This window comes from Suncus etruscus, chromosome 6 (assembly GCF_024139225.1).
Source record: "Suncus etruscus isolate mSunEtr1 chromosome 6, mSunEtr1.pri.cur, whole genome shotgun sequence".
Lineage (NCBI taxonomy): Eukaryota > Metazoa > Chordata > Mammalia > Eulipotyphla > Soricidae > Suncus > Suncus etruscus.
In genome coordinates, this window is record NC_064853.1 from 42,269,482 (window position 1) to 42,296,200 (window position 26,719).

The 26,719-nt window shown below is 41.2% G+C and overlaps 1 protein-coding gene and 1 pseudogene across 1 annotated transcript; both read right to left on the reverse strand.

Moving 5' to 3' along the window:
* Positions 1-369: 369 nt before the first annotated feature.
* Positions 370-26,109, reverse strand: ZMYM1 (zinc finger MYM-type containing 1). The gene is made up of 8 exons (XM_049774653.1): positions 25,952-26,109; positions 22,505-22,577; positions 21,814-22,063; positions 15,457-15,628; positions 7,429-7,582; positions 4,345-4,482; positions 4,008-4,045; positions 370-2,689 (listed from the first exon to the last, which is right to left on the reverse strand). The coding sequence occupies exons 1-8, from the start codon at positions 26,042-26,044 to the stop codon at positions 407-409; spliced, it is 3,201 nt and encodes a 1,066-aa protein (XP_049630610.1). The 5' UTR covers positions 26,045-26,109; the 3' UTR covers positions 370-406.
* On the reverse strand, positions 14,877-14,990 carry LOC126012817 (uncharacterized; annotated as a pseudogene).
* Positions 26,110-26,719: the final 610 nt, after the last annotated feature.

A 26,719-nucleotide genomic window follows, 5' to 3' on the forward strand; every position in this document is an offset into this window, starting at 1 on the left:
CTGCTTATATATCCAGAAAGAATTTTAGAAATAGTTTTCACTTCAGTGAGGGGGAGCCAGATAATTTTCAGCATGTATCATTCTGTGTCTTCTGAATTTTGAACCAAGTGAATGCTATACGCTTTGTGGAAAACACTTCTTTCTTAAAAGACAAAAATTTGAAGGAAAAAAAGAGGGGAGGCATAGTCATAGTACACTACACAGGGCACTAGCCCTGCACACAGCCAGCCCAGGTTCAATCCCTAGAAACCCATATGGTTCCCTGAGGCTCACCTTGTATGATCCTTGTTTTTGCAGAGCCAGGAATAAATCCTGAGCACTGTCGGACAGTTATTTGAAGTAAAATTTGCAATATTCCAATAGAAAAAATTATTTTAAATAGGTCCAAATGGGAAAACTATTATATTTATTTCATATGATGGATAAACTTTTCCACAATTCCATTCAGTCTTTCAGGTTCCATCAGCTTATTTACCAATTCTTGTTCAATAGCCATTAGACTCAGGCCATTAAGCTTTTCTTGGCCTTCGGTATGACATAAGTATGTTTTAAGACGAGACATTATAGAAAATGAGTTTTCAGCACTTGCTGAAGTAACTGGCCAAGACAATGCAGTATATAACAGCTTTGATATACACGGAATATTACTGTGAAGACCATGCTGAATAAATAAATAGCCAAGACTGACAAAGTCAATATGATTATGATCTATGATAAAATTAAGCTTTGCATATTGTCGATAAAATCTAAGTTCTGGGACAATGTCTGCATCCAGCTTATAAAACTCTTGGACATGCTTGGCTGTTGATTCATTTAATGGTTTATTCCATTTAAATAAGAGTTCTGAAACTTGCTTAATTTTTAAATAATCAAACTCTGAAAAACATAATTTTAAATTTTGTAGTATACAGTCTAATCCCTGATAATACACATTAATTTTATATTGTTCTTCTGTTGAGATAGGAGAAAATATGCTACTTAAACCACCATGTTCTGTTTTCTGAATCTTTCTTCTTTTCTGTAAAGAAGGGCTTTCAACTTCAAAACCTTTACAGGTTATTCTTTGACATATTTCCTGTGTTCCATCCCAAAGTGTTTTGAAATCGACACCATTTCTTTCAGAGGATAAACATTCCAAAACAGCTTCTATTTTTGGAGACAAAGAAAAAATATCTGTGGCTTCACTTTCAAGTTCTTTGGAAAGAATTCCTGTTACACTTAGTACTCGATAAAGAAATTTCAAACAAAAGATGAATTCAAATTTGGAAACTAATATCAATAAATCATTCAATTTATCAGCTAAACTTGTGTTTGAAGTCTGAGTTAATACAACTTCTAGTGTTTCAATAATTTCTGGAAGACCCTCAATCACAGATAACAGTACCTGATCATGGATTATCCAACACGACTGTGATAAATGTTTCTTGCATATTTTGTTTTGACTTAACTTACAAATGTTTTGAAAATTAGCTGACATATTCTCAGACTTACGAATGGTGCTGAACAAAATAGTGAGAGTATTCAGAGCACTCCTGAGTTCTTTTATTTCTTTACAAAATCTAATTACTGCCAAGTTCAAACAGTGTGCGTGACAATGTGTATATAAAGCTCGTGGCTCTTCCTTCTTGAATTCTTCTGCACTTTCATTAAATTTCTTCCTCAAATTAGTAGCACTGTTATATGCCTGGCCACGTATTTTATTCATATCGACTCCAATCTGCTGAAGGTAAGTTTTGATAGTCCTATGCAAGTTGGTGCCATTCATCTCGTCAACGTCTATGAAACCCAAGAATCTTTCTTTAATTAAGATAGCCTTTGATATTTTATGTGGGTATCTTACACAAACTGAAACCCAATTTTTAGTGCCTTTATCATTTATTTCATCACATATTATTGAAAAAGCTGAGGAGACATTTATCTCATTTACAATATCTTGCAACATTTCAGTCTTGATGATTTCAATAATATTGTTCTGAATCTGTGTACTATTATAAAAGTCAATTTGTGAAGTCATAAGTTGTAATACTCCTTCTCCTTTATCTTTTGCTCTGATTTCTAGCAATTCTAAAAAATGGCCTTTATTTATAGATGAAAGAGACTCTTCATTTCCTTTTAGGAATAAACACTGCTTCCCCAAAAATAAAATATTTTCAATGACAAGTCTTAGGTACTTCTTATTTTCTTCTATCTGTTTAGAACTAACAGATAGACTATCATCAATAGTTTTATCATAAAACTGGTATTCCCTCCAAAATTGTAAAGATTTCAAATGCATTTCACTGTTTTCATGCTTTCGAAAATTCTCGAGGGTTTTTTCCCAGTTAGAAACGTCTTGGGTTGTGAAGGAATCTCCTTGATAACTACAATTTTTTTGGCAGAATAACTGGCATGAGTAACAGAATGTCGCATCCTTTTTAATAGTGTTTCTCAAATGATGAAATCTTGAACAGCAAGAGTTTTTAATGCTTGGTAATTTACTTTTTTGAATTCTGGCTGTAAAGTTTGGGAGACAGAGTTCATCAGTTATTTTCACAAGTTTCACCCTGCAAGCAGGATTCGGGTTTGATTCTTGATCTTCAATATTGGAGCCAACTGTATGCTGACTGAGTACTGAGGAAGATGGTGAAAGGCTTGGTTGTTCCACAGCACTATTAGCGATATTTGTTTCACAAGGTGAACTCTTAGGAGTCTTTAGAGGAAAAAATAGGCCAATTAAACTTATGTTAACAGTTTTCAAATAATCAACATTCAAACACATTTTTCCTAAAGCTAGAGTAAAATGAATTTGTTACAGTATCATTAGGGAGAAATATGAGCAATTATGTAAAATGCTTTTGTCCCTGTCCATACCAGTTCTCTCTCTGTGCTGGACACTGAACTTAAATCTGGGCTGTATGCAAGGCGTGAGCACAGTAATCTCTGTTATATTTCTCAAGCCCAACAACTGTATAATTTATTTATAATCTGTATTTAGTATTAAATTTCGATAGGTTTTGTTTTGCTTTGTTTGGGGTCACACCCAGTGGGGTGCCCAGGGGTTACTCCTGGCTCTGCAATCAGAAATTAATTACTAAAAAAAAAAAAAGAAAAAGAAATTAACTCCTGGCAGGCTGTGGGACCATATGGGATGCTGGAACCTGGGTTCTTTTTTTTTTTTGGTTTTTGGGCCACACCTGGCGGTGCTCAGGGGTTACTCCTGGCTGTCTGCTCAGAAATAGCTCCTGGCAGGCACGGGGGACCATATGGGACACCGGGATTTGAACCAACCACCTTTGGTCCTGGATCAGCTGCTTGCAAGGCAAACACCGCTGTGTTATCTCTCCGGGCCCGGAACCTGGGTTCTTGCAAGACAAATGCTCTAATGCTGTGCTATTGCTCTGGCCCATACTGATAATCTTTACTGCTCAGGCTTAATATTTTAGCAAGAACCCAGATGAGGGGCCAGAGTGATAGTACAGCAGTGATAGTACATATACAGTAAAACTGGGATTGATCCCCAATACCAATACCATATAGACTGCCGAGCCCACCCAGGAGTGATCCCTGAGAACTAAGCCAAGAGCATGTTCCGAGCACCGCTGCATCCGATCCAAAAACAAAAACATTGAGAACAAACTTCAATTATGTTTATAAACATCAAGTCAAATTTGAGGTTTGGTTAAATAAATGTGAGTCTCTCATGATATTTAGTGCCCTAATTTTTGAGTTCTAGGATCAAAATAATATGCTGAGATGAATCCTCTTATAAGAAAGAGTAAGGTGCATGCTTTGCACACGGTGAACCAACTGGGATTTGATTCCAGAATCATGTAAGCTTCCCTAAATGCACCTTAAGTGTAAAGTCAGGAATAAGCCCTGAGCACCGTTCAGTGTGGCCCAGAAGCAAAACCAAAAACAAGAAAATATTAAAGGATATGATGTGCTCAGTGGTAGAAAGCAGAGTTCACATACAGAAGGCCCTTTGTTCAATTCCCCGGCTTATATACATACACATTAATAAAACTTACATCTGCAACATCTTTGTCTGTGTCTGAATAAATTGTATCTGTTAAAATAAGAGCATACAATTAAGATTTTAAAATACTTTCTATAAAAGAGCATCCTAAACTATAACTCTGTGTCCTAAGAAAACAATATAGGCTCAGGGGCTAGAGCAATAACAGCGGTAGGGCATTTGCGTTGTACGCAGCCAACCAGGGTTCTAGCCCTGGCATCCCATATGGGTCTCCCAAGCCTGCCAGGAGTAATTTCTGAGAGCAGAGCCAGGAGTAACCCATGAACACCGCCAGGCTCTTATGAATGGCAAAAAGTGTATTATGTCAAATATATTCCCATCAATTTTACCTTGTAAGACACCAGAGTTCATGATGGGCACAGCAACCTGAGTGTCTGCCAAGGATACTATACTGCTTATAACTGGAGTTGTATCTTTCTTTGGAGAAGGGAGTTCCACTGAAGCACTGTGCACCTTGGGAACATTTACTGATAAAAATAAACAAAAAAAGTTTTTGAAACAGTAGGTAGAACCAATCAATTAGAAGGTACTGTTTGTTTAGTAAGTATTTTAATGAACAATGCAAATAGATTTAGGTGCTGCTAGGTACTGAAGTGATTTTTTTTCTATAGTTTTAGGTTTAGCTAGGTTCTATGGGATAATATTAAATTTTGTTTAACATTTACTTATATTTAATATAATATTTTGCATATAACTTTTTGTCCTTTTATATTGCTTGAAATTTTGAGCTAATATTTATGTTAAACAACTTACTGAAAAGTTTTTCCATACAAAAAGAACAGAAGAGATGTCTAGGGGCCGGAGAGAAAGCATGAAGGTAAGGTGCTTGCCTTTCATGCAGAAGGATGGTGGTTCGAATCCCGGCATCCCATATGGATCCCCGAGCCTGCCTGGGGCGATTTCTGAGCGTAGAGCCAGGAGTAGCCCGAGTGTGACCCAAAAACCAAAAAAAAAAAAAAAAAGGGGCCCGGAGAGATAGCACAGCAGCGTTTGCCTTGCAAGCAGCCGATCCAGGACCAAAGGTGGTTGGTTCGAATCCCGGTGTCCCATATGGTCCCCTGTGCCTGCCAGGAGCTATTTCTGAGCAGACAGCCAGGAGTAACCCCTGAGCACCGCCGGGTGTGGCCCAAAAACCAAAAAAAAGAAAAAAAAAAAAAAGAAAAAAAGAAGAGATGTCTATAGAATTTCCAAATGAACATGATATCTAACTCTTCCAGATTAAAAAATTGAATGAGAATGGAGCTAAACTGGTATCTTTGCTAGCATGGCAGAGATTTCTTTGTCTTTTTTGCTTTGTTGTTGTTGTTGTTGTTGTTGTTTGTTTTGGGGCCCCACCCAGCTGCCCTCAGGGGTTACTCCTGGCTATCTACTCAGAAATCGCTCCTGGCAGGCATGGGGAACATATGGGATGCCAGGATTCGAACCACCTTTGGTCCTGGGTAGGCTGCTTGCAAGGCAAATGCCCTACCACTGTACTTTATCTCTCTGGCCCCCACTGCAGAGATTTCTATAACGCAAATTTACATGATGTATAAGCCCAAGTAGCATTCATTTTGTACATCCTGTGACTAATTAACCAATTTGTTTTCATAAAGCTGAGTTAAGTAAACATTTTATAGATATATTAAAATACGACAATTTTTTTTTCTGTTTTTGGGTCACATCTGACGATGCTCAGGGCATATTCCTGACTATGTGCTCAGAAATTGCTCCTGGTTTGGGGAACAATATGGGATGCTGGGGAATCAAACCTTGATCTGTCCTAGGTCAGCGTGTACAAGGCAGATGCCCTACCGCTTGCGCAACCGCTCCAGCCCCACAACAACTTTTAAAATACTTTTTTTTTTTTTTTTTTTTGGTTTTTGGGCCACACCCGGTAACGCTCAGGGGTTACTCCTGGCTATGCGCTCAGAAGTCGCTCCTGGCTTGGGGGACCATATGGGACGCCGGGGGATCGAACCGCGGTCCGTCTCCTAGGCTAGCGCAGGTAAGGCAGGCACCTTACCTCCAGCGCCACCGCCCGGCCCCTTTTAAAATACTTTTGTGTGTGCGTGTGTGCGCGTGTTTTGGGTCACACCCAGCAGCGCTTAGGAGTTACTCTTGGCTCTGAGCTCAGAAATCGCTTCTGGCAGGCATGGTGGACCATATGGATGCAAGGATTCAAACCACCATCCATCCTGAATAGGCTACATGCAAAGCAAATGCCTTACTGCTGTGCTATCTCTTCGGCCTCCCAATCTTTAAAATACTTTATCTCTAGTACATGATACATCATGTACAAAAATACTGGAAAAATTTTCTTTACAGTGGCAGCCTGAGTTATAGTAGAGTGATAGTACAGGCAAGAAGGGCGTTTGCCTTGCTCGAGGCTGGCCCAGGATTCAAGCATCTCTTATGATCCTCAGAGCACGTCTAGGAGTAAATCTTGAGTGCAAAGCTAAGAATAACCTCTGATCATTGCTAGATGTGGTCTTAAAACATAACAAAATCCACCCCACCCCTAAACCCATTTTCTTTACTGTAAGTTTTGGACTGGTTTGACTTTCAAGTTGATTTGGAAATAAACTGTTAAAAATTAAAACAGGGGCCGGGAAGGTGGCGCTAGAGGTAAGGTGTCTGCCTTGCAAGTGCTAGCCAAGGAACGGACCGCGGTTCAATCCCCTGGCGTCCCATATGGTCCCCCCAAGCCAGGGGCGATTTCTGAGCACATAGCCAGGAGTAACCCCTGAGAGTCAAACGGGTGTGGCCCAAAAACAAAAACAAAAAAAAAACAAAAAAAAAAAAAAACAGTAGGGGCCAGAATGATAGGGCATTTGCCTTGTACGTGGCCAAGTCAGGTTTGATACCTGGCATCCCATATGGTGCTCTAAAACTTGCCAGAAATAGTTTCTTAGTATGGCCAGGTATGACCCAGAAAGAAACAAACATAAAGAGTTAAAAATTGTTAAGAAACAGTGTTTTTGTTTTTTGTTTTTGGGCCACACCCGGTGATGCTCAGGGGTTACTCCTGGCTATGCGCTCAGAAATCGCTCCTGGCTTGGAGGACCATATGGGACACCAGTGATCGAACCAAGGTTTGTCCTAGGTAAGCCACGTGCAAGGCAAATGCCCTACCACTGTACTGTCGCTCTGGTCCCTAAAAAAGTTTTTTTTTTTTTTTTTGGTTTTTGGGTCACACCTGGCGGTGCTCAGGGGTTACTCCTGGCTGTCTGCTCAGAAATAGCTCCTGGCAGGCCCGGGGGACCATATGGGACACCGGGATTCGAACCAACCACCTTAGGTTCTGGATCGGCTGCTTGCAAGGCAAATACCGCTGTACTATCTCTCCGGGCCCTAAAAATGTTTTCCCCCCCACCCCAAAAAATGTTTTTAATTTAAAAAATTTTAGGGGCCGGAGGGCCCTAAAATCTTACCTGTGGAAGATTCCATCTTAACTTTACTGTGAACAGAGAAACAAGTAATGGAACAGAAAAGCTCTGTCTTTCCCAAGTCACTGGTTATCTCAACCATTTCATCTGAGGGTTTCAATGGTTTGCAAAGACCAGATGTAAGAGTCTTGGTTGGCTTCTGTTTAGAGAATAGAGTAATTTTTATACTCCTGATATATGATGCATATTATCAACAAACAAAAAATATACCACTCTCACTGCTTTTAGTTTAAATATCACAAATATTAAGTTACTTTGACATCTTTTAAAAACCAGAAAAAAAAAAAAAACAACAGGAAAAAAACTATAAATTTCAATGACTTAAAATGACACTGAACTATTGGACAACAATTTGTATTATCTGTGATACATTACTAGCAATAATATACACATTCAAGAAACAGGAGCCAGAGTGATAGGTCCGAGGACAGGGTGTTTGTCCTTGCATGTGGCCAACCTGGGTTTGATCTCTGACATCCCCGAGTACTGCCGGTGTGGACCAAAAACCAAAAAAAAAAAGAAAAAAGAAAAAAAAAAGAAATAAGTGGTCATAGTTATTCATCACCTCAATAAAACCAATTGGATAAAAACAAATCCTGCAGGTAATAATTTTTCCTCTATATCAATTTGGGCATCAATTTAGGAGAACTAACTAACCAACCAGTACTATGAAACCAGAAAAAGATACATAAAAATACACATAAGATGGGGGCTGGAGAGATAGCATGGAGGTAAAGCGTTTGCCTTTCATGCAAGAGGTCATCGGTTCGAATCCCAGCGTCCCATATGGTCCCCTGTGCCTGCCAGGAGCAATTTCTGAGCATGGAGCCAGGAGTAACCCCTGAGCACTGCCGGGTGTGACCCAAAAACCACAAAAAAAAAAAAATACACATAAGATGTGGGAATAGCTGTTTCTTAGACCAATTGCAATTCAATATTTTATAAGAAAGCATTAAGAGTGGGCCCGGAGAGATAGCACAGCGGTGTTTGCCTTGCAAGCAGCCGATCCAGGACCAAAGGTGGTTGATTCGAATCCCGGTGTCCCATATGGTCCCCCGTGCCTGCCAGGAGCTATTTCTGAGCAGACAGCCAGGAGTAACCCCTGAGCACTGCCGGGTGTGGCCCAAAAACCAAAAAAAAAAAAAAAAAAAAAGAAAGCATTAAGAGTGTATAGGACATGAGGCCAGTGAAGTGGCGCTAGAGGTAAGGTGTCTGCCTTGCAAGCGCTAGCCAAGGAAGGACCGCAGTTCGATCCCCCCACGTCCCATATGGTTCCCCCAAGCCAGGGGCAATTTCTGAGCGCTTAGCCAGGAGTAACCCCTGAGCATCAAACAGGTGTGGCCCGTAAAACCAAAAAAAAAAAAAAAAAAAAAAAAAAGTGTATAGGACATGGTTCATAAAAATTGGTAAAGGAAAAGGCTAAAATGTGTAAGGTGCACCACTTTTTTTTAAGTGAAAAGAAAACATCACATGGATATAAGAAGCAAACACACTACAATTACGAAAGACAAGTGTAATTTTCTATTAGTTTCCTTTTCTGTGAAAGAACAGGATATTGAGGGGCTGGAGCAATAGCACAGTAGGCAGGGCATTTGCCTTGCATGCAGCCAAAACAGGTTTGATCACTGGTATCCCATATGGGTCCCCCAAGGCTGCTCAGTAATTTCTGAGCACAGAGCCAGGAGTAATTCCTGAATGCTGCCCGGTGTGGTCCTCAAAACAAACAAATAAACAGAACAGAATATTGACTAAGAAATAATAAAACAGGGGCTGGACAGATAGCATGAAGGTAAGGCGTTTGCCTTCCATGCAGAAGGATGTTGGTTTGAATCCCGGCATCCCATATGGTCCCCTGCGCCTGCCAGGAGTGATTTCTGAGTGTAGAGCCAGGAGTAACCCCTGAGCGATGCTGGGTGTGATCCAAAAACAAAAACAAAAATAAGAAATAATGAAGCTAAAATTTTAAATTTTAACATTTCTTTCTATTATTAGTAGTACAATTTTTGTATTGAGACCCAATCATTCATTATATTTAGCAATAAGCAAAAAGTAGTATAATTTATAGTATTATGTACTTATAATTAATTATATACTTATAATTTATTATTCATTTAAGAAAGCTAATTAATACTTAATATTCACTTAAAATATTACCTTAATAATTATATCAAACAATTATGCAGTTAAAAAGCCCTGGAGCCAGAGCCATAGTACAGTGGGAAAGGCATTTCCACACTTTGAGGCACCACCAGGAGTGATTTCTGAGTGCAGAGATAGGAGTACCCCTTGAGCATCACCAGGTATGGTTCCTAAACATATAAAAAAAGCAAACAAAAATGCAAGGCAGGAGACCTGCCTTCAAACCTTAAACCTTCAAACCCCATCTGACCCCCCGAAGCAACACCAGGAGTAGCCCCAAAATAAACAAAACAAACTTTGGGGGCTGGAGAGATAGTATAGAGGGTACTTGGCTTGCACTCAAAAAACTTGGTTCAATTCCTGACACTCCATATCACTGAGCACTGCCAGGAGTGATTTGTAAGTGCAGGTAAGGAATAACCTATGTATCACTGGGTGTGGCCCACAAACAAAAGCTTGCTCATGGTCAATCCTTTTTTTTTTTTTTTTTTTTTTTGGTTTTTGGGCCACACCCGGTGACGCTCAGGGGTTACTCCTGGCTATGCGCTCAGAAGTCGCTCCTGGCTTGGGGGACCATATGGGACGCCAGGGGATCGAACCACGGTCCTTCCTTGGCTAGCGCTTGCAAGGCAGGCACCTTACCTTTAGCGCCACCGCCCGGCCCCATGGTCAATCCTTTTTGATCTTTGACACTACATAAGATACCCTTGGCATCAGGAGGGATCCTTGAACATAAAACAAGTCCAGAGCACAGCTAGGTATGAGCCCCAAATAAATGTCACCCCATTTATAGATTCATAGACTTGACACTTTTCTTTTGTTCTTTCACTTTTTAAAATATTTTGTTTTTGAGGGCTGGAGTGATAGCACAGGTAGTAGGGTGTTTGCCTTGCACAGAGCCAACCTGAGACAGGCCCAGTTCAATTCTTGGCATCCCATGTGGTCCCCCCAGCCTGCCAGGAGCTATTTCTGAGAGTAGAGCCAGGTGTAACCACTGAGTGCAGCCAGGTGTGGCACAAAAACAAACAAAAAAAATTAGTTTTTGAGACACAACTGGTGTTGCTCAATGGTTATTACTGGTTCTGACCTCAGGAATTATTCCTGGTAGAAGATCAAATTTGGGTTGGCTATTTGCAGGCAATCAATCTTCTTACATGCTGTACTATTTTTCCAGCCCCAATGACACTAGTATATGTGAAGGGTCCAACCAGAGGCTCTTGTAAAGTGTGTGCTCTAGTCCTTGGCTCTCTAATTCTTGACCACAGTTCACTAACAATATGGGCTACCTTCACTGTCATGAAAATTATCTTATATGCAAGTCTGCATCAGGTTTTAAATTAGTTTAGTAACATGGTTTACTCTAGTGTTGAAATTTATGGCACTGAGATGGACAAATACTACAGTGGGTTGGTTGCTTATTCTCCATGGGTCAGATCCCCAGCATCAAATACTTTTTTTTTTTGGTTTTTGGGTCACACCTGGCTCTATGCTCAGAAATTTCTCCTGGCAGGCACAGGGGTCCATATGGGATGCCGGAATTCGAACCACTGTCCTTCTGCATGAAAGGTAAACGCCCTACCTCCCTGCTATCTCTCTGGCCCCCTTCAAATACTTTCTTTCTTTTTTTTTTTTTGGTTTTTGGGCCACACCCTGTGACGCTCAGGGGTTACTCCTGGCTATGCGCTCAAGAAGTTGCTCCTGGCTTCTTAGGGGACCATATGGGACACCGGGGGATCGAACCGTGGTCCGTCCTAGGCTAGCGCAGGCTAGGCAGGCACCTTACCTCCAGTGCCACCGCCCGGCCCCAAATACTTTCTTTCTTTTTCTTTTTTTTTTTTTTGGTTTTTTGGGCCACACCTGGCGGTGCTCAGGGGTTACTCCTGGCTGTCTGCTCAGAAATAGCTCCTGGCAGGCACGGGGGACCATATGGGACACCGGGATTTGAACCAACCACCTTTGGTCCTGGATCGGCTGCTTGCAAGGCAAACGCCGCTGTGCTATCTCTCCGGGCCCTCAAATACTTTCTTGAGCAATGCAGGATTTCTAAAACAGAGCCTGGAGTAAGCCCTGAAAAGACTTAGGTGTGACTCAAACCCCTCTGGCCACCCCCAAATTATGACACTGATGTAGTTACTACACAACTTCCTACTACTTTCCCTATATCACCTCTAGTCCAATCAACTCATTTACCTTGTTCCATCAACATCAATTGATGCTAGTTTAACTTAGACCACATCAAAGTTTAACTTAGACCACTTCTCTGCATGTCGAAGAACCCACAAAGGTTCTCCTATCAAAAGTAAGAGATTCTGAGCCAGAGAGATGGCGCAAGCGATAGAACGTTTGCCTTGCACACGCTAACCTAGGACGGACCGAGATTTGATCGCCCAGTGTCGCATATGGTCCCTCAAGCCAGGAGTGATTTCTGAGCGCATAACCAGGAGTAACCCCGAGTGTCACCGGGTGTATGGGATTCTCTGGGACAGAGCAATAATACAGTGAGTAGGGTACTTGCCTAGCACATGGCCAACCCCAGTTCTATCCTTAGTACTCTATACAGTCCCCTAGCCTGACAGGATTACTGAGCGCTTTACTCAGCCTTTACGAGGGTTACGTACCACTGGGTGTGACTTAAAAACAAACAAAAAGACATCTTTTTTTTTTTTGGGTCATACCTGGCAGTGCTCAGGGGTTACTCCCTGGCTCTATGCTCAGAAATTACCCCTGGAAACCACAGGGAACTATATGGGATGCTGGAATTCGAACCACCGTCCTTCTGCATGAAAGGCAAATGCCTTACCTCAATGCTATCTCTCCGGCCCCACCAAAAGACATCGAGTCATTTCGGTGGTTTATTTTTTGTTGTGATGATGCTAAGGGGTTACTCTGGGCTGGCTGTACATTCAAAACTTAAGAGGAGACTCCTAACTTATGGAGACCATAAGATGCTAGAGACTGAAAGTCAAGCACCCTGCCCACTGTGTTATCACTCTGGCCCCTTTCCTTGATTCATCTTAACCTTGAGTAAGTTTAAGGATTCTATGCATGTGAAAGAAAGATGACTCAATGGACTAGGGTAGATGCTTTGCATCTAGAAGGCCCATCTAGAAGTTACCAAACTGGGAATGGCCCCTGAACTCAAAATTCAATCAATTCTGTTCATGGAATTATGAATACTTTATGGTTCTTGGGTCAGAGCGACAGAATAACGAGTGTTTGCCTTGCTTGTGGCTGACCCCTGGACCAACCTGGGTTTGATTCCTGGCATCTCACGTGGTCCCTCGAGCTTGCTAGGATTGACTTCTAATTGCAAAGCCAGGAGTAACCCCTGAGCACCGCCCAGTGTGACCCCCCCCCAAAAAAAAAAAAAAACAAAACAAAAAGAAAAAAACTTTATGGTTCTTGCTAACCAGAATATTCTTTTTTTTTTTTTTTTTTTGGTTGTTTTTGGCCACACTTGGTAACACTCAAGGGTTCCTCTTGGTTATACGCTCAGAAATTGCTCCTGGCTTGGGGACCACAAGGGACTCTGGGGATTGAACTGCGATCCAGCCTACGTTAGTGCATGCAAGGCAGATGCCCTACTGCTTGTGCCATCACTCTGGCCCCATTTTTCACTTTCTTGGTAGCTAAATTCAAATAGACAGGTCCTCACTTTATGCAACAAATCCTATTATTAATTGCACATATACTGAGATACTCTTCTTGTTTTGTTTGGCCACACCCAGTAACAGTCAGGGATTATTCCTGGCTATGTGCTCAGAAATCGGTCCTGGCTTGGGAGACCCAAGGGGCCCTGGGGTCTGTCCTAGGCTAGTGTGCGCAAAGCAGATGCCTTAGGGCTTGTGCTACTGCTCCGGCCCCTGAAATATTCTTTGAACTACTAATGAGATTGTGCTTATACCTGAAGTACATAGAATAGACTAGAGATAGTATAATAGAAAACTTCAGTTTCTTTCTTTTTTTTTTTTTTTTTATTTTTGGGTCACACCCAGCGGTGCTCAGGGGTTACTCCTGGCTGTTTGCTCAGAAATAGCTCCTGGCAGGCACAGGGGACCATATGAGACACCGGGATTCGAACCAACCACCTTTGGTCTTGAATCGGGTGCTTGCAAGGCAAACGCCGCTGTGCTATCTCTCCGGGCCCTCAGTTTCTTCTTCTTTTCTTTGTTTTGTTTTTGGGTCACAGCCGGTGGTGCTCAGGGCTTACTCCTGGATCTGCACTCAGAAATTCGTCCAGGCAGGCTTGGAGGACCATATGGAATGCCGGGAATCGAACCTGAGTCCATCCTGGGTAGGCCACGTGCAAGGCAAACACCCTACCATTGTGCTAGTGTTCTGGTACCACCTTCACAGTTCTTACAACAGTTTGTGATGAGACTGTAAACTGAGTAAAATTTCAAAAATCAAGTTTTTTTTTGGGCGGTGGAGTTGAATCACATCCAGCAGCGCTCAGGGGTTACTCCTGGCTCAATGCTCAGAAGTCACTCCTGGAAAGCTTAGACCATATGGGATGTCAGGATTTGAACCGGGGTCCATCCTGTGTTGGCCAAGTGCAAGGCAAAGGCTTTACCACTGTGCTGATTTTCGACCCCAAAAAATCAAGGTATTACTACAAAGATTATGCTTCATGTTTTGGTATTTTTTTGGGGGTGGCAGCCACACCCAGTGACGCTGTGTTACTCCTGGCTATGTGCTCAAAAACTGCTCCTGGCTTGGGACCAAATGGAACACCAGGGATCTAACCCAGGTCCATCCTGGGTCAGCCGTGTGCAAGGCAAATAATGCCCTATCACTGTACTATCACTCTGGCCCAATGATCTGGTATTTTACTTCAAACTGAATCTAGAATTGAAAAAAAAAAAAGATTTGGTGAAAAAGCCAAATACTTTTGAATCCCTAACATTTTTTGGGGAGGGGCCCACATTGGACACTCGTAACTCTAATTCTACATTAAGGGATTATTTCTGATGGGGCTCAGGGATCATATTGGGTACCAGATTTAAACCAAGATTAGCTGTGTATAAACGCCCTGCTCATTATATTATGGCTCTGGGACCCCTCACATTAAAAATTATTATCATTATTTTTATATTTTGGTTTTGAAGACACACTGGTAGTGGTCAGAACTTAATCTTAGCTCTGCATTCAGGGATCACTCCTAGCAGAGCTCAGGGGATCATATGGGTTGCCAGGGATTGAACCTGAGTTAGCTTCCTACAAGGAAAATCCTCTACCTGCTCTACTGTTACTAGGTCTCTAATAGTTTTTTTTTTTTTTTTTTTTTAATTGCCAATGCTGACTATATTTCAAGTATTCACAGCGGGGTATTGGGAAAAGTTTTCAATTAACAATAACTGCGCCTCGGATAAACCTCATTGGTTACGATACTGCCACTGGGTAAAGCTTAATGTTTTTTGTTTTTTTTTTTTTGGTTTTTGGGCCACACCCGATGGTGCTCAGGGGTTACTCCTGGCTGTCTGCTCAGAAATAGCTCCTGGCAGGTACGGGGGACCATATGGGACACCGGGATTCGAACCAACCACCTTTGGTCCTGGATCGGCTGCTTGCAAGGCAAACGCCGCTGTGCTATCTCTCCAGGCCCAAGCTTAATAGTTTTTTTAATTAAAAAAGTATTATTTATTTTTTTTTGGGGGGGGGGCCACATCCAGCAGCACTTAAGAGTTACTCCTGGCTCTGCGCTCAGAAATTGGCCCTAGCAGGCTCTGGGCACCATATAGGAAGACAGGAATCTAACCCAGGTTCATCCTGGGTTGGCTGCGTGTAAGGCAAATAGCCTACCGCTGTGCCAATGCTTTGTGCTAACACTCTGGCCCTTGGTCCCTAATAGTTCAAAAGTGGATAGCAACTTACAATAATAGTCTTCTGACACACGCTGCATTTGGTTAAAATATTATTTTTGCACATAGAAACAAAAGGTTTTCTCTTTTCTTCATAGGATGAAAGACAAGCTTGGCTGCAAAAAGTTTTGCTAGAGGTATCTTCTGACTGATTAGTGATCACATTCGTTAGATTTAAAATATCCCTAAAAGCAAATAAACAAAGACATTATTAAATAATAAATACTCAAAACAATTTTATAATGCTATTTCATTTGTGTGAAAAATTGTGCAATAGCTGTACTAATATCAACCATGAAATGACAAAATCTGAATTTGGTATAGTTATCACTAATATTAAGTAAATATGGTTGTCATCTGTATTCCCTAAATACTGTTTCTTCATCTACAAAGTAAGACTTATATAATACTTTGGATTTTTGAGGATTACTTAACCTTGTGATACCAGAATGAAAAGAAATCACATATTTATAACTGAACAACTTTGAAATCAGTTAGACTACTTCAAGGTAGTATCTATAGATTTCTGGGGCCTTCCAATACTTTCAAGGGGTGGGGAGGAGAAGTCATGAGCTCAAAGCTACTTTCTTTTTTCGGTTTTTGGGCCACACCTGGCAGTGCTCAGGGGTTACTCCTGGCTCAGTGCTCAGAAATCGCTCCTGGCCAGCACGTAGGACCATATGGGGACGGCAGGATTCGAACCATCGTCTGTGGTTTGCAAGCAAACACCCTACCGCTGAGCTATCTCTCTGGCCCCTCAAAACTACTTTCATAATAATCTTAAGGTGTACTTTTGTTTTTTTGTTGTGTTGATACCTGGACTAACATTGCAAAGCGGGGCCAGAGTGGTGGCACAATCGGTAGGGTGTTTGCCTTGCACGCACTAACCTAGGATGCACTGCAGTTTGATTCCCTGGCGTAACATATGATCCCCCAAGGCAGGAGCTATTTCTGAGTGCATAGCCAGGTGTAACACCTGAGCGTCATCTGGTATGGTCCAAAAACCAATTAAAAAAAAAAATCAAAGCAACAGATCATTCCTTCAATTTAACTCCTAGGTACTCAAATGCAGTGAATTCAGTTATAAAAAATAAACTGAAAAACAAGTTATAACATGAACCTAAAAAAATAGAAGTTAGAAACAAAGTCTGATTTTTTGTTTTTGGGTCACATCCTGCAGCGCTTAAGTTCTAAGCACTGATTTGAATAACTTTCATACAAATTAACATATTTAACAGTGTAGGAACCTGTATCAAATCCTATTTTCAGGATCTCTGGTTGTTTCCAAATGGAATACTCCAAGGTAGAAAAGATCTATGTCTCACTCACTCTCTCAAAAATTTTATCTTTTTCTGGCTGGAGAGATACTTCATAAGATTTTGTATGCAACTGACCAAGGTCTGATCCCCAGCATCCCATAATGATCTCAAGCACCACCAGAAGTAATTCCTGAGTAGAATTAGGCATATCCCTGAACATCACTGGGTGTGCCCCCAAAACTAAAAAATATTTCAGGACCAGTGAGAATAGGCTAAGTGCATGGCATGCTGAAGGCCAGAGACCAGAGATCCATTGCTGGAATGGATCTCTGAGCACTGCTGAGTATGACACACACAGACATACACACAGACACACACTTGCATGCAAAAAACTCATTTCACATGACTCATTAAACATAGTAAAGATGACTAACAGAAGACTAATTTTTTTGTGTGAAGACCGTAATTAAACCCACATCTCTGGCATGCAAAGATCTTTTTCTTTATTTTTGTTTTATTTTTGGTTTTTGGGTCATACCCGGCAGCGCTCAGGGGTTCCTCTTGACTTTATGCTCAGAAATCGCTCCTAGCAGGCTCGGGGGACCATATAGGATGCCAGAATTTGGGGCCGGGCGGTGGCGCTAAAGGTAAGGTGCCTGCCTTGCCTGCGCTATCCTTGGACGGACCACGGTTCGATCCCCCGGTGTCCCATATGGTCCCCCAAGCCAGGAACAACTTCTGAGCACATAGCCAGGAGTAACCCCTGAGCGTTACCGGGTGTGGCCCAAAAATCAAAAAAAAAAAAAAAAAAAAAGGATGCCAGAATTTGAACCACCGACCTTCTGCATGCAAGGCAAATGCCTTACCTCCATGCTCTCTCCAGCCCCGGAAGATCTTTTCTACTGAGGCATAATCTTAGCTCTAAATTTTTATCATGGTTATAAGAAAATTCCACAATAATTGATAATAGCTCAAGTCTAAAGAGGACATTAATGAGGCTAGCTAGTATGAAATTAAATAAAAAGTTTTGGTAACATTTACTGGGCAAAGAGATGACTTCACTCATCAAATTATTACTCCTACTCTTGACTAATCTATAAGATTATCTTGCCTCAAGTTTTGGTTTTGATCCACATCAGCAGTGCTCAGAGAATACTCCTAGCTCTATGGTAAAGGTCAAACCTGAGACAGTGTCCTAGGGACCTTGTGGTGCCAGAATTCAAACTATTGCCACAGCTGCATGCAAGGCAAGTGTATTAACCTTTGTACTATTCTCTCAGCTCCCTAAAAATTTTAATTCTGATGGAAGTACAAGTTGCTTCATACTTTCGATCATATCTGATTTCATTGTCTTAGAAAACAATTTTCACAATAAATCTTTCCCTCATCAAGCCTTTTTTAAAATTTTAATTATTGGACTCAACTGTCACCCACAGTGAATCATGGTCACACTAAGCAGTGCTGGGAGTGAACCATGGATAGAACCTAGAAATTCTTAGATGCAAGGCATGTTCTCTCTCTTGAGCCACATCCCAGACTCTCACTTTTCTTTTCAATATGTAGGTCTGCTGAATGTAAAATAAATAAACTCCAAATATAGCAATATGATACCTTAATTTCTTTCCTAAAAGCAAAAGAAAATGGTTTGAATTGGATGGTCTCTAAGGTCCCTTTTCAGTTTTATGATTCTGCAGAAAAAGTAAGCAGGCCAAAGAAATAACCAAAACAACCCATAGAAAAAAATAAAAGAAGAGGACTTCAGGAGAGAGAGAGAAAGAGAAAAAAAAGAGAGATAAAGTATTAAAAAAAGGCAAAATTTAAGTAAAGTTTTGGGAACTAGGACCAAAGCAACAAATACAACACTCAGAGCAAATAGCCAAGTGAGGAAATGAAGCAACCAATAAAATATAAATTTGTGAGTTTGCTGAGAATAGATTAGGTTACATTTTTTTTTTTTTTTTTTGGTTTTTGGGCCACACCCTGTGACACTCAGGGGTTACTCCTGGCTATGCGCTCAGAAGTTGCTCCTGGCTTCTTGGGGGACCATATGGGACGCCGGGGGATCGAACCGCGGTCCGTCCTAGGCTAGCGCAGGCAAGGCAGGCACCTTACCTCCAGCGCCACCGCCCGGCCCTAGGTTACATTTTCTTAGTTGTACTGTGTGATTGCTTACAAATCTTATTCAAAACTCATAAATCGGGGCCAGAGAAATAGCATGGAGGCAGAGTATTCGCTTTGCTTGCAGAAGGACAGTGGTTCAAATTCTGGCATCCCATATGGTCCCCCGAGTCTACCAGGAGGGATTTCTGAGCCTAGAGTCAGGAGTAACCCCTGAGCGCTTCGGGGTGTGACTCAAAAACCAAAACAAAATAAACAAACAAAAAAATTAATAAATCTTACAAAAAAAAATAAATAAAAAAAATAAATGTAAAAGAAAGGGGCCGGAGAGATAGCATGGAGGTAAGGCGTTTGCCTTTCATGCAGAAGGTCATCGGTTTGAATCCCGGCGTCCCATATGGTCCCCCGTGCCTGCCAGGAGCAATTTCTGAGCATGGAGCCATGAGTAACCCCTGAGCACTGCCGGGTGTGACCCAAAAACCACAAAAAAAAAAAAAAATAAAAATTCATAAATCTCATGTACATTTAATAAAACAAGATTAAGATACAATTTTCAATGCTTTTCACTTTCCATGTATATAATTCAACTGGGGATTGAGTTCTGGCTCAGTAGGTCTGAGACAGACCTGAGATTCTGTGTTTCTATATTTCCCATATTCCATAAATTGTGCAGCTCAAGAACACATTTTAAGCAGCAAAGGTTAACTATAAATGGGGACCAGAGCTATAGCACAGGAGAGGATATTTGCCTTACATGCAGCTAATTAGGGTTCAGTGAGTTTGCTAGAAGAGAGCACTGCTGGGTGTTGCCCAAACAAAAGTCAAGGAACACGAGCAAGAAGTCCAGTAATGGTAATATGGTAATTTGATAACCAAGCAAGACTCTGAGACTTCATTATTTAAGTATTTTGTTCTTTTTTTTTTTTTTTTTTTTTGGCATTTTTGGGCCACCCCCCACCCCAAATCTACTCAGAAATTGCTCCAGGCAGTCTCAGGGGAATATATAGGATCCCATGGATTGAACCAGAGTCGGTCCTGGGTCAGCCGTGTGCAAGGCAAATGCCCTACCACTGAGCTATCACTCCGGCCTCAGTGAATGCTGTTTTAAATGTCTGCTTTTGAAACAAGAAAATAATTAGGGCGTTTGCCTTGTATTTGGCCAACCTAGGTTCAATTCACATATGATCCTCTAAGCCTGCCAGGAGTGATTTCTGAGTAGAGTCATGAGTAACCCCTGACCACCAACAGGTGTGGCTCAAAAACCAAGAACCAAATTAATAACTAAATAAAATAAGCAGCATTCACGTTTAAGGAAAACTAACTAAAAAATATCACGTTATCATAGAATTCTCAAAGCATGGATCCTTTATATATATTTCCAAGTTCTGGATGTTTTTTACTAGTCCATTCTGAAATAATCTTTTATTTCTTTACATATTTCCATAATAGCTTACAGAGTCTAGAGAGGGTTAGACATTATAAGTATGTTTATCGACTGCTATTCTTTTTGTTTTGTTTTTTTGGTTTTTGGTTTTGGGCCACACCCAGTGAGCTCAGGGGTTATTCCTGGCTATGTGCTCAGAAATCGCTCCTGGCTTGGAAGACCGTATGGGACGCCACGGATCGGTCCTTCCTGGGTCAGCCGTGTGCAAGGCAAATACCCTACCGCTGCGTATCACTTCGGCACCAGCTATTCAATTAAAAAAAATTAACATCTTGGGGCCGGAGCGATAGTACAGCGGTAGGGTGTTTGCCTTGCACGCGGCCAACACAGAACAGACCCCGGTTTGATTCCCTGCATCCCATATGGTTCCCCAGCATGCCAGAAGCAATTTCTGAGCATAGAGCCAGGAGTAACCTGAGTGCTGCTGGGTGTGACCCCTCCAAAATAAAATTAACCTCTTTTCCATTAAAGGAAAAACTTTAGGTAACTGTACACTTTGGAATCTAAAACTGTTCTATGATTGATATTTATAGGTTGCTTCCTACATAGTTTAACTTTAAAAAATGAAAGGTTAAAAAAAAAAAAAGGAAGGTAAGTACTCTCTACCCACAGTATTAACTCTATTAAGCCACTCAGTTCTCGGTGGGTTGTTTTTTTGTTTTTTTTTTTGGCAGGGGACAAATTCAGATTTGCTAAGACACTGCTCCTGACTCTGTTCTTAGGAATAATCCCTGACAGTACTTGGGAACTATGTGTGGTGTTGAGACTGAACTCAAACCAGATGCATGCAAGACAAATACCTTGCCCACTATTTTCTCTCTAAATCTATAATATAGTTTATAACGATGCTACATACAAAAGAAAGAATACGTTTTGGGAATAATTTAAAGCTAAAGAGAGTAAGAACTCCAGATCAAGGTTTTGGCCAGTAAGGGGTTACTCTCTGCTCTGCACTCAGGAATTAGCCTGGTGGGTGCAAGTGAACAAATGGGATGTCAGGGATTGAATCTGGACTGCCCTCATGCAAGGCAAGCACTCTATCTTAACTGTATTATCATTCTAGCCTCTCCTCTGTTTTGGGGGAACCATATGTGGTTCCCGAAATAGAACCCAGGTTAGCAGTGTTTAAGTCAAGTGCCATACTGCTCTGGTCCTAATACTTCTTTTTTTTCCTTCATTTTTTGGGGCTATACCTGACTATGCTCACGAGTTATTTCTGGCTCTATACCCCTACCCATTGTAATATCACTCCAGCCTCGCTCTTGCCTGAGTGATAGCATAACAGGAAGGGTATTTGCCTTGAGAATCCAGGGTTGATCTCCAGCATGTCCCATATGGTCCCCTGAGCCTGCCAGGAGTGATTTTTCAGCACCAAGCCAGAAGTAACCCTTGAGTGCAGCTGGGTTTGGCCCAAAAACTAAAACAAACAAACAAAAAAAAGAAGTGATAACTTCTTTTGAAAAAAGCGCAAATGTAGAAAATTTAAACTAGGCTTTCATTCTACATCGGTGTTGGGAAATAAGAAAGCAAATAATTTAGAATTTTATACTTCGAGCAGTTTGAACAAATTCTCCTGGGAAGAGCTGGTGAATTGGTAGATGAAATGTATTCACTGATACATGGAGTGGAGCAGAAAAGCTGAGTAGACCCTTTCCTCTGAATAGCTGTTTGCCCCTTCTGAAGAATTTTTTTACAACCAGAACAGGAAACCTGAGTAGCTGTAGATGCAACTGAAGGGAGCATTTTATTCATTCCTGATGATGCCAGAGAAAGTTGAATGCCTGTAGTCAACTCTGAGGCTATAAACATAAAACAGGAAGAAAAATTAGAATTTATATTTATGAATATACATATATATATATATATATATATATATATATATATATATATATATATATATATATTTCTCCCTATCTTAAACCCCAAACTATGGAGTAATCCAAGGACTTCTAACATATAGGTGCCTTAGCGTTAGCTCAAAGGGTACGTATTTTCTGTGCCAGAAACTTAAATTCACCCCATAAAGCCCAACCCCCACCCGCCTGCTTGGTCCCCATAGCACCACCAGGAGGAATCCTCAAGCATTAAGTTAGTGGTTCTAACAAACATCTAAATATCTAAACAAACATCTAAAACTAGCAAAAATCAACAAGAAAACTAAAAAGTATTCTAAAAAAATTACGTTTACTATCATGTCAAAATAAACCATCAATTTAAATCAATTTAAATAATTCTATTACCATCGTTTGAAAATGTAGTGTTTATTTTCAGTTCATTCTCTTGATTTTTGGGTTGTTGGGCTTGACAATACTCCTAGGGGGTAAAAAAGGGAGTTTAAAATAATGTTACTGATGAAGACCATTCAATAGAAAATGATGTTAAGTCTGTTCAATAAATAATAGAATTAGGACTGGAGCAGTAACATAGCAGTAGGGTGTTTGCCTTGCATGCAGCCAATTCAGGAAGGATGGTGGTTTGTATCCCAGCATTCCATATGGCCCCCCATGCCTGCCAGGAGTGATTTTTGAGCAGAGCCAGGAGTAACCTCTGAGCCGCCTGGTGTGACCCAAAATCCAAATATAAATAAATAATAGAATTAAACCATGGTAAATGGGTATTTCCCTTTCTAGTGCTGGTTTGTATAGTAACATGTTAACCACTGCAATTTCTTTCTTTTTTTTTTTTTTTTGGTTTTTGGGTCACACCCAGCAGCGCTCAGGTGTTACTCTTGGCTCTACGCTCAGAAATCGCCCTACAGGCTCGGGGCACCTTATGGGATGCCAGATTCGCACCACCATCCTTCTGCATGCAAGGCAAACACCTTACCACTGTGCTATCGCTCCGGCTCCCCATTGCAACTCCTATTGAACTAGGTATAATTCTAGACAATTTTGTTAACAAAGTACCTTAGTTGCTGCTACCAAAATAGTTAACAATATTGATAGTATCTATTTTCCTCTTTGTTTTATGTATATTTTGGGGACTTCCCAAGAAATGCTCAAGGAGCCTGGAGGCCACTCACAGGGATTCTTGGCCAATCAGGCAGGTCACTGTTGGAGGCAAAGGATGTAGCTATTCATGGGTTCTGAGGTGCTGAGGAACAACTATGGCATACCTGGCAGTGCCTGGTATTATATTCCAGGAATATAATGGGGGTAGTTGGGGAAGACATGAGGTATTGGGGATATGGGGATTGAACTGGAATTGGACACATGTCTAATTCCTGTATCTTCTTGGCTCTCTTTCCTTATTGACAAATTTTCTTCATAAATAAAGACATAAATGTCTTCATTGATGTCTTCATAAAGACCTTACACAAAAACCGTTGTACAGGCTGAAATGAGTCTTTTCCTTTTTTCTTTCTGATCTTAGGACTATACACAGAGGTTACTCAGGGATTCTTACTAACTCTATGCTAAGAAATTACTCCTAGCAGGATCAGGGTCATATGGGATGCTGGGGATTGAACCTGTGTTAGCTGTCTGCAAGGCAAATACTCTACCAGCTGTGGCCCCATGAGTAAATGAGTCATTTAATGGGGGGAAGGGGAAGGGTTGTGTCACACGCAATGGCGCTCAGGGGTTACTCCTGGCTCTGCACTAGAAATCGCTCCTGACAGGCATGGGGGACCGTATGGAATGCCGGGAATTGAACCCAGGTCCATCCTGGGTGGGTTTTGTGCAAGACAACTTGTGCCCAACTGCTGTGGAAGATTTTACTTTTTTTAGAGTGGAAGGCAAACTATCTAATCTTGATTCATGTGTTTGATTGTCCAGGGGTTAAATAAACAAGATACTTTAGAGATGTATCATATTCTCCAATGTCACCAACATATTGAGAGACACATTTTTATTTAACACTGATTTACTTTTTTGCTATTGCTTTTTTTTTTTTTTTGGTTTTGGGGTCACACTCAGCAGCACTCAGGGGTTCCTCCTGGCTCTATGCTCAGAAATCACTCCTGGCAGGCTCGGGGGACCATATGGGATGCCGGGATTCAAACCACCGTCCTTCTGCATGCAAAGCAAAGCAAATATCTTACCTTCACGCTATCTCTCTGGCCCCACCATACTACTTTTTTTTTTTTTTTTTGGTTTTTGGGTCACACCCAGCAGCACTCAGGGGACCATATGGGATGCTATGCTAGGATTCGAAACACCGAACTTCTGCATGCAAGGCAAATGTCCTACCTCCATGCTATCTCTCTGGCTTCATGCTATTGCTAATTTTGGGAAGTTTGTTTTTGGGCCACAACTTGGGATCACTTCTGGCAGGCTCAGGGAACCACAGGCCATTAATGCTGAAGATTGAACCTGGCAAGGCCACATTCAAGGTCGAGCCATGCCCAATCTGTTGAATGATCACTCTGGTCTCAGAGTTTACTTTTTATTTCCTTTGAAATCTCTCAATTGATTCACATACTTTCTACGGAAATTTGACTCTTCTAATAGAACACTCAGTTTGAGTCAGTTCATATTTTACAGATTTTTCAGTATATGTCTAAAGAAGTGAAAACATATAAACATGAAACTGTATAAAACATGAAAACTGTACCATATCTACTTAAGCAGTAGCAAAAAAATTACTTGTATTGCTACAGGAAAAATAAAAATAAAAATGTATTAATCCTAGCTAGGCAAGTAACATATTAAGCAAGCGACCCTTTGATTAATTCCAAGTCATGATTCTTTCTTTCTCCCTGGAGGGTGCTGAGGACAGAAGTAACTACTACTGTGCTTTATTCTCAAACTTTCAAACCCATTTTTAAATAGCACATTCCTCCTCTCCTTAAATTTTATTGGAAGCACAATGACTTACAAAACTGTTCATTATAGGGGTCACATATACAACACCCCAATACCACAAGCTCCATGAGAATATCTACTTCCCTCCACTATTATCTCAGTATTCTCTCATGCAAAGCACCCACCCCAAAGTTCTTTTCTTCTCTTTGGTTTTTGGACCACACCAGGCAGAGCTTAAAGGTTACTCCTGGCTCTGCACTCAGAAATTGCTCCTGGCAGGTTCCGGGGATTACATGGGATGTTGGGTATTGAACCCATGTTGGCCGTGTACAAGGTAAACACCAAGCTCAGTTCTAAACAGAACATTCATCTCTCCAATCACTTTCTTTTTTTTTTTTTTCTTGGTTTTTGGGCCACACCCTGTGACGCTCAGGGGTTACTCCTGGCTATGCGCTCAGAAGTAGCTCCTGGCTTCTTGGGGGACCATATGGGATGCCGGGGGATCGAACTGCGGTCCGTCCTAGGCTAGCGCAGGCAAGGCAGGCACCTTACCTCCAGCGCCACCGCCCCGCCCTCTCCAATCACTTTCAATACTTACTATGGCAGTTAATTAACCTCATTATCTTGTAATGCTTTGAAAGGACTTAAATTTTAACTAATAAAGCAGCAACTACAAAACTAAATTTTATCATTAAATGTCCTAAAAAAAGATACAAAATAAGGGGCCGGAAAAAAAAAAAAAAGAGAGAGAAAAATAAAATAAGGGGCCGGAGCAGTGGCTAGCCTAGGATGGACTGCGGTTTGATACCCTGGCGTCCCATATGGTCCCCCCAAGCCAGAAGCGATTTTTGAACGCATAGCCGGAGGAAACCCTGAGCTTTAACGGGTGTGGCCCCAAAACAAAACAAAAACAAATATATAAAATAAGATAAAAATATTTACATGAGCATTGTCAGGTTCCATCTTAATTTCATTTAGATGTCCTAGATGTGGTGCAACTGCCTTATCACATTCGCCAGCTATTGATTCTTTCATTTTAGTATTTTATGCAAGGTAGTTCTCCAGCTCCAAGTTAATGAGTTTCTTCTTTGAAAACTCTGTATAGATTCTTAAAACAAAATAGTAATTAGTGAAGAGTATGACTTAAAAAAGTATCTACTAGGGCCCGGAGAGATAGCACAGCGGTGTTTGCCTTACAAGCAGACGATCCAGGACCAAAGGTGGTTGGTTCGAATCCCGGTGTCCCATATGGTCCCCCGTGCCTGCCAGGAGCTATTTCTGAGCAGACAGCCAGGAGTAACCCCTGAGCAATGGTGGGTGTGGCCCAAAAACCAAAAAAAAAAAAAAAAAAAAAGTATCTACTTACATAGTTATTATTAATGGAAATTTATTAGAAGGTAGAAAGAAAGCTTTAAAGGGACTTTAGGTAACTTGGCCAACATTGGTTTTCTTCTGTTCATCCACTGCTCCTCAATACAGCTATAGCTTGCTTGGGTTTGGTATATACAACTATAGGCTTTTCTTTTTTTGGGGGAGAAGCGGCTGGGCCACACCTGGTGGTGCTCCAGGGTCATTCTTGGTGGTACTTGGGGATTTTATAGAATGCTAGGGATTGAACAGCATACAAGGCAAACACCTTACCCTCAGTATTATTCTAACCCCAGCTGTTATGTTTTAAATCATTTGTTTTGTTTTTCTGGGCCATACCTA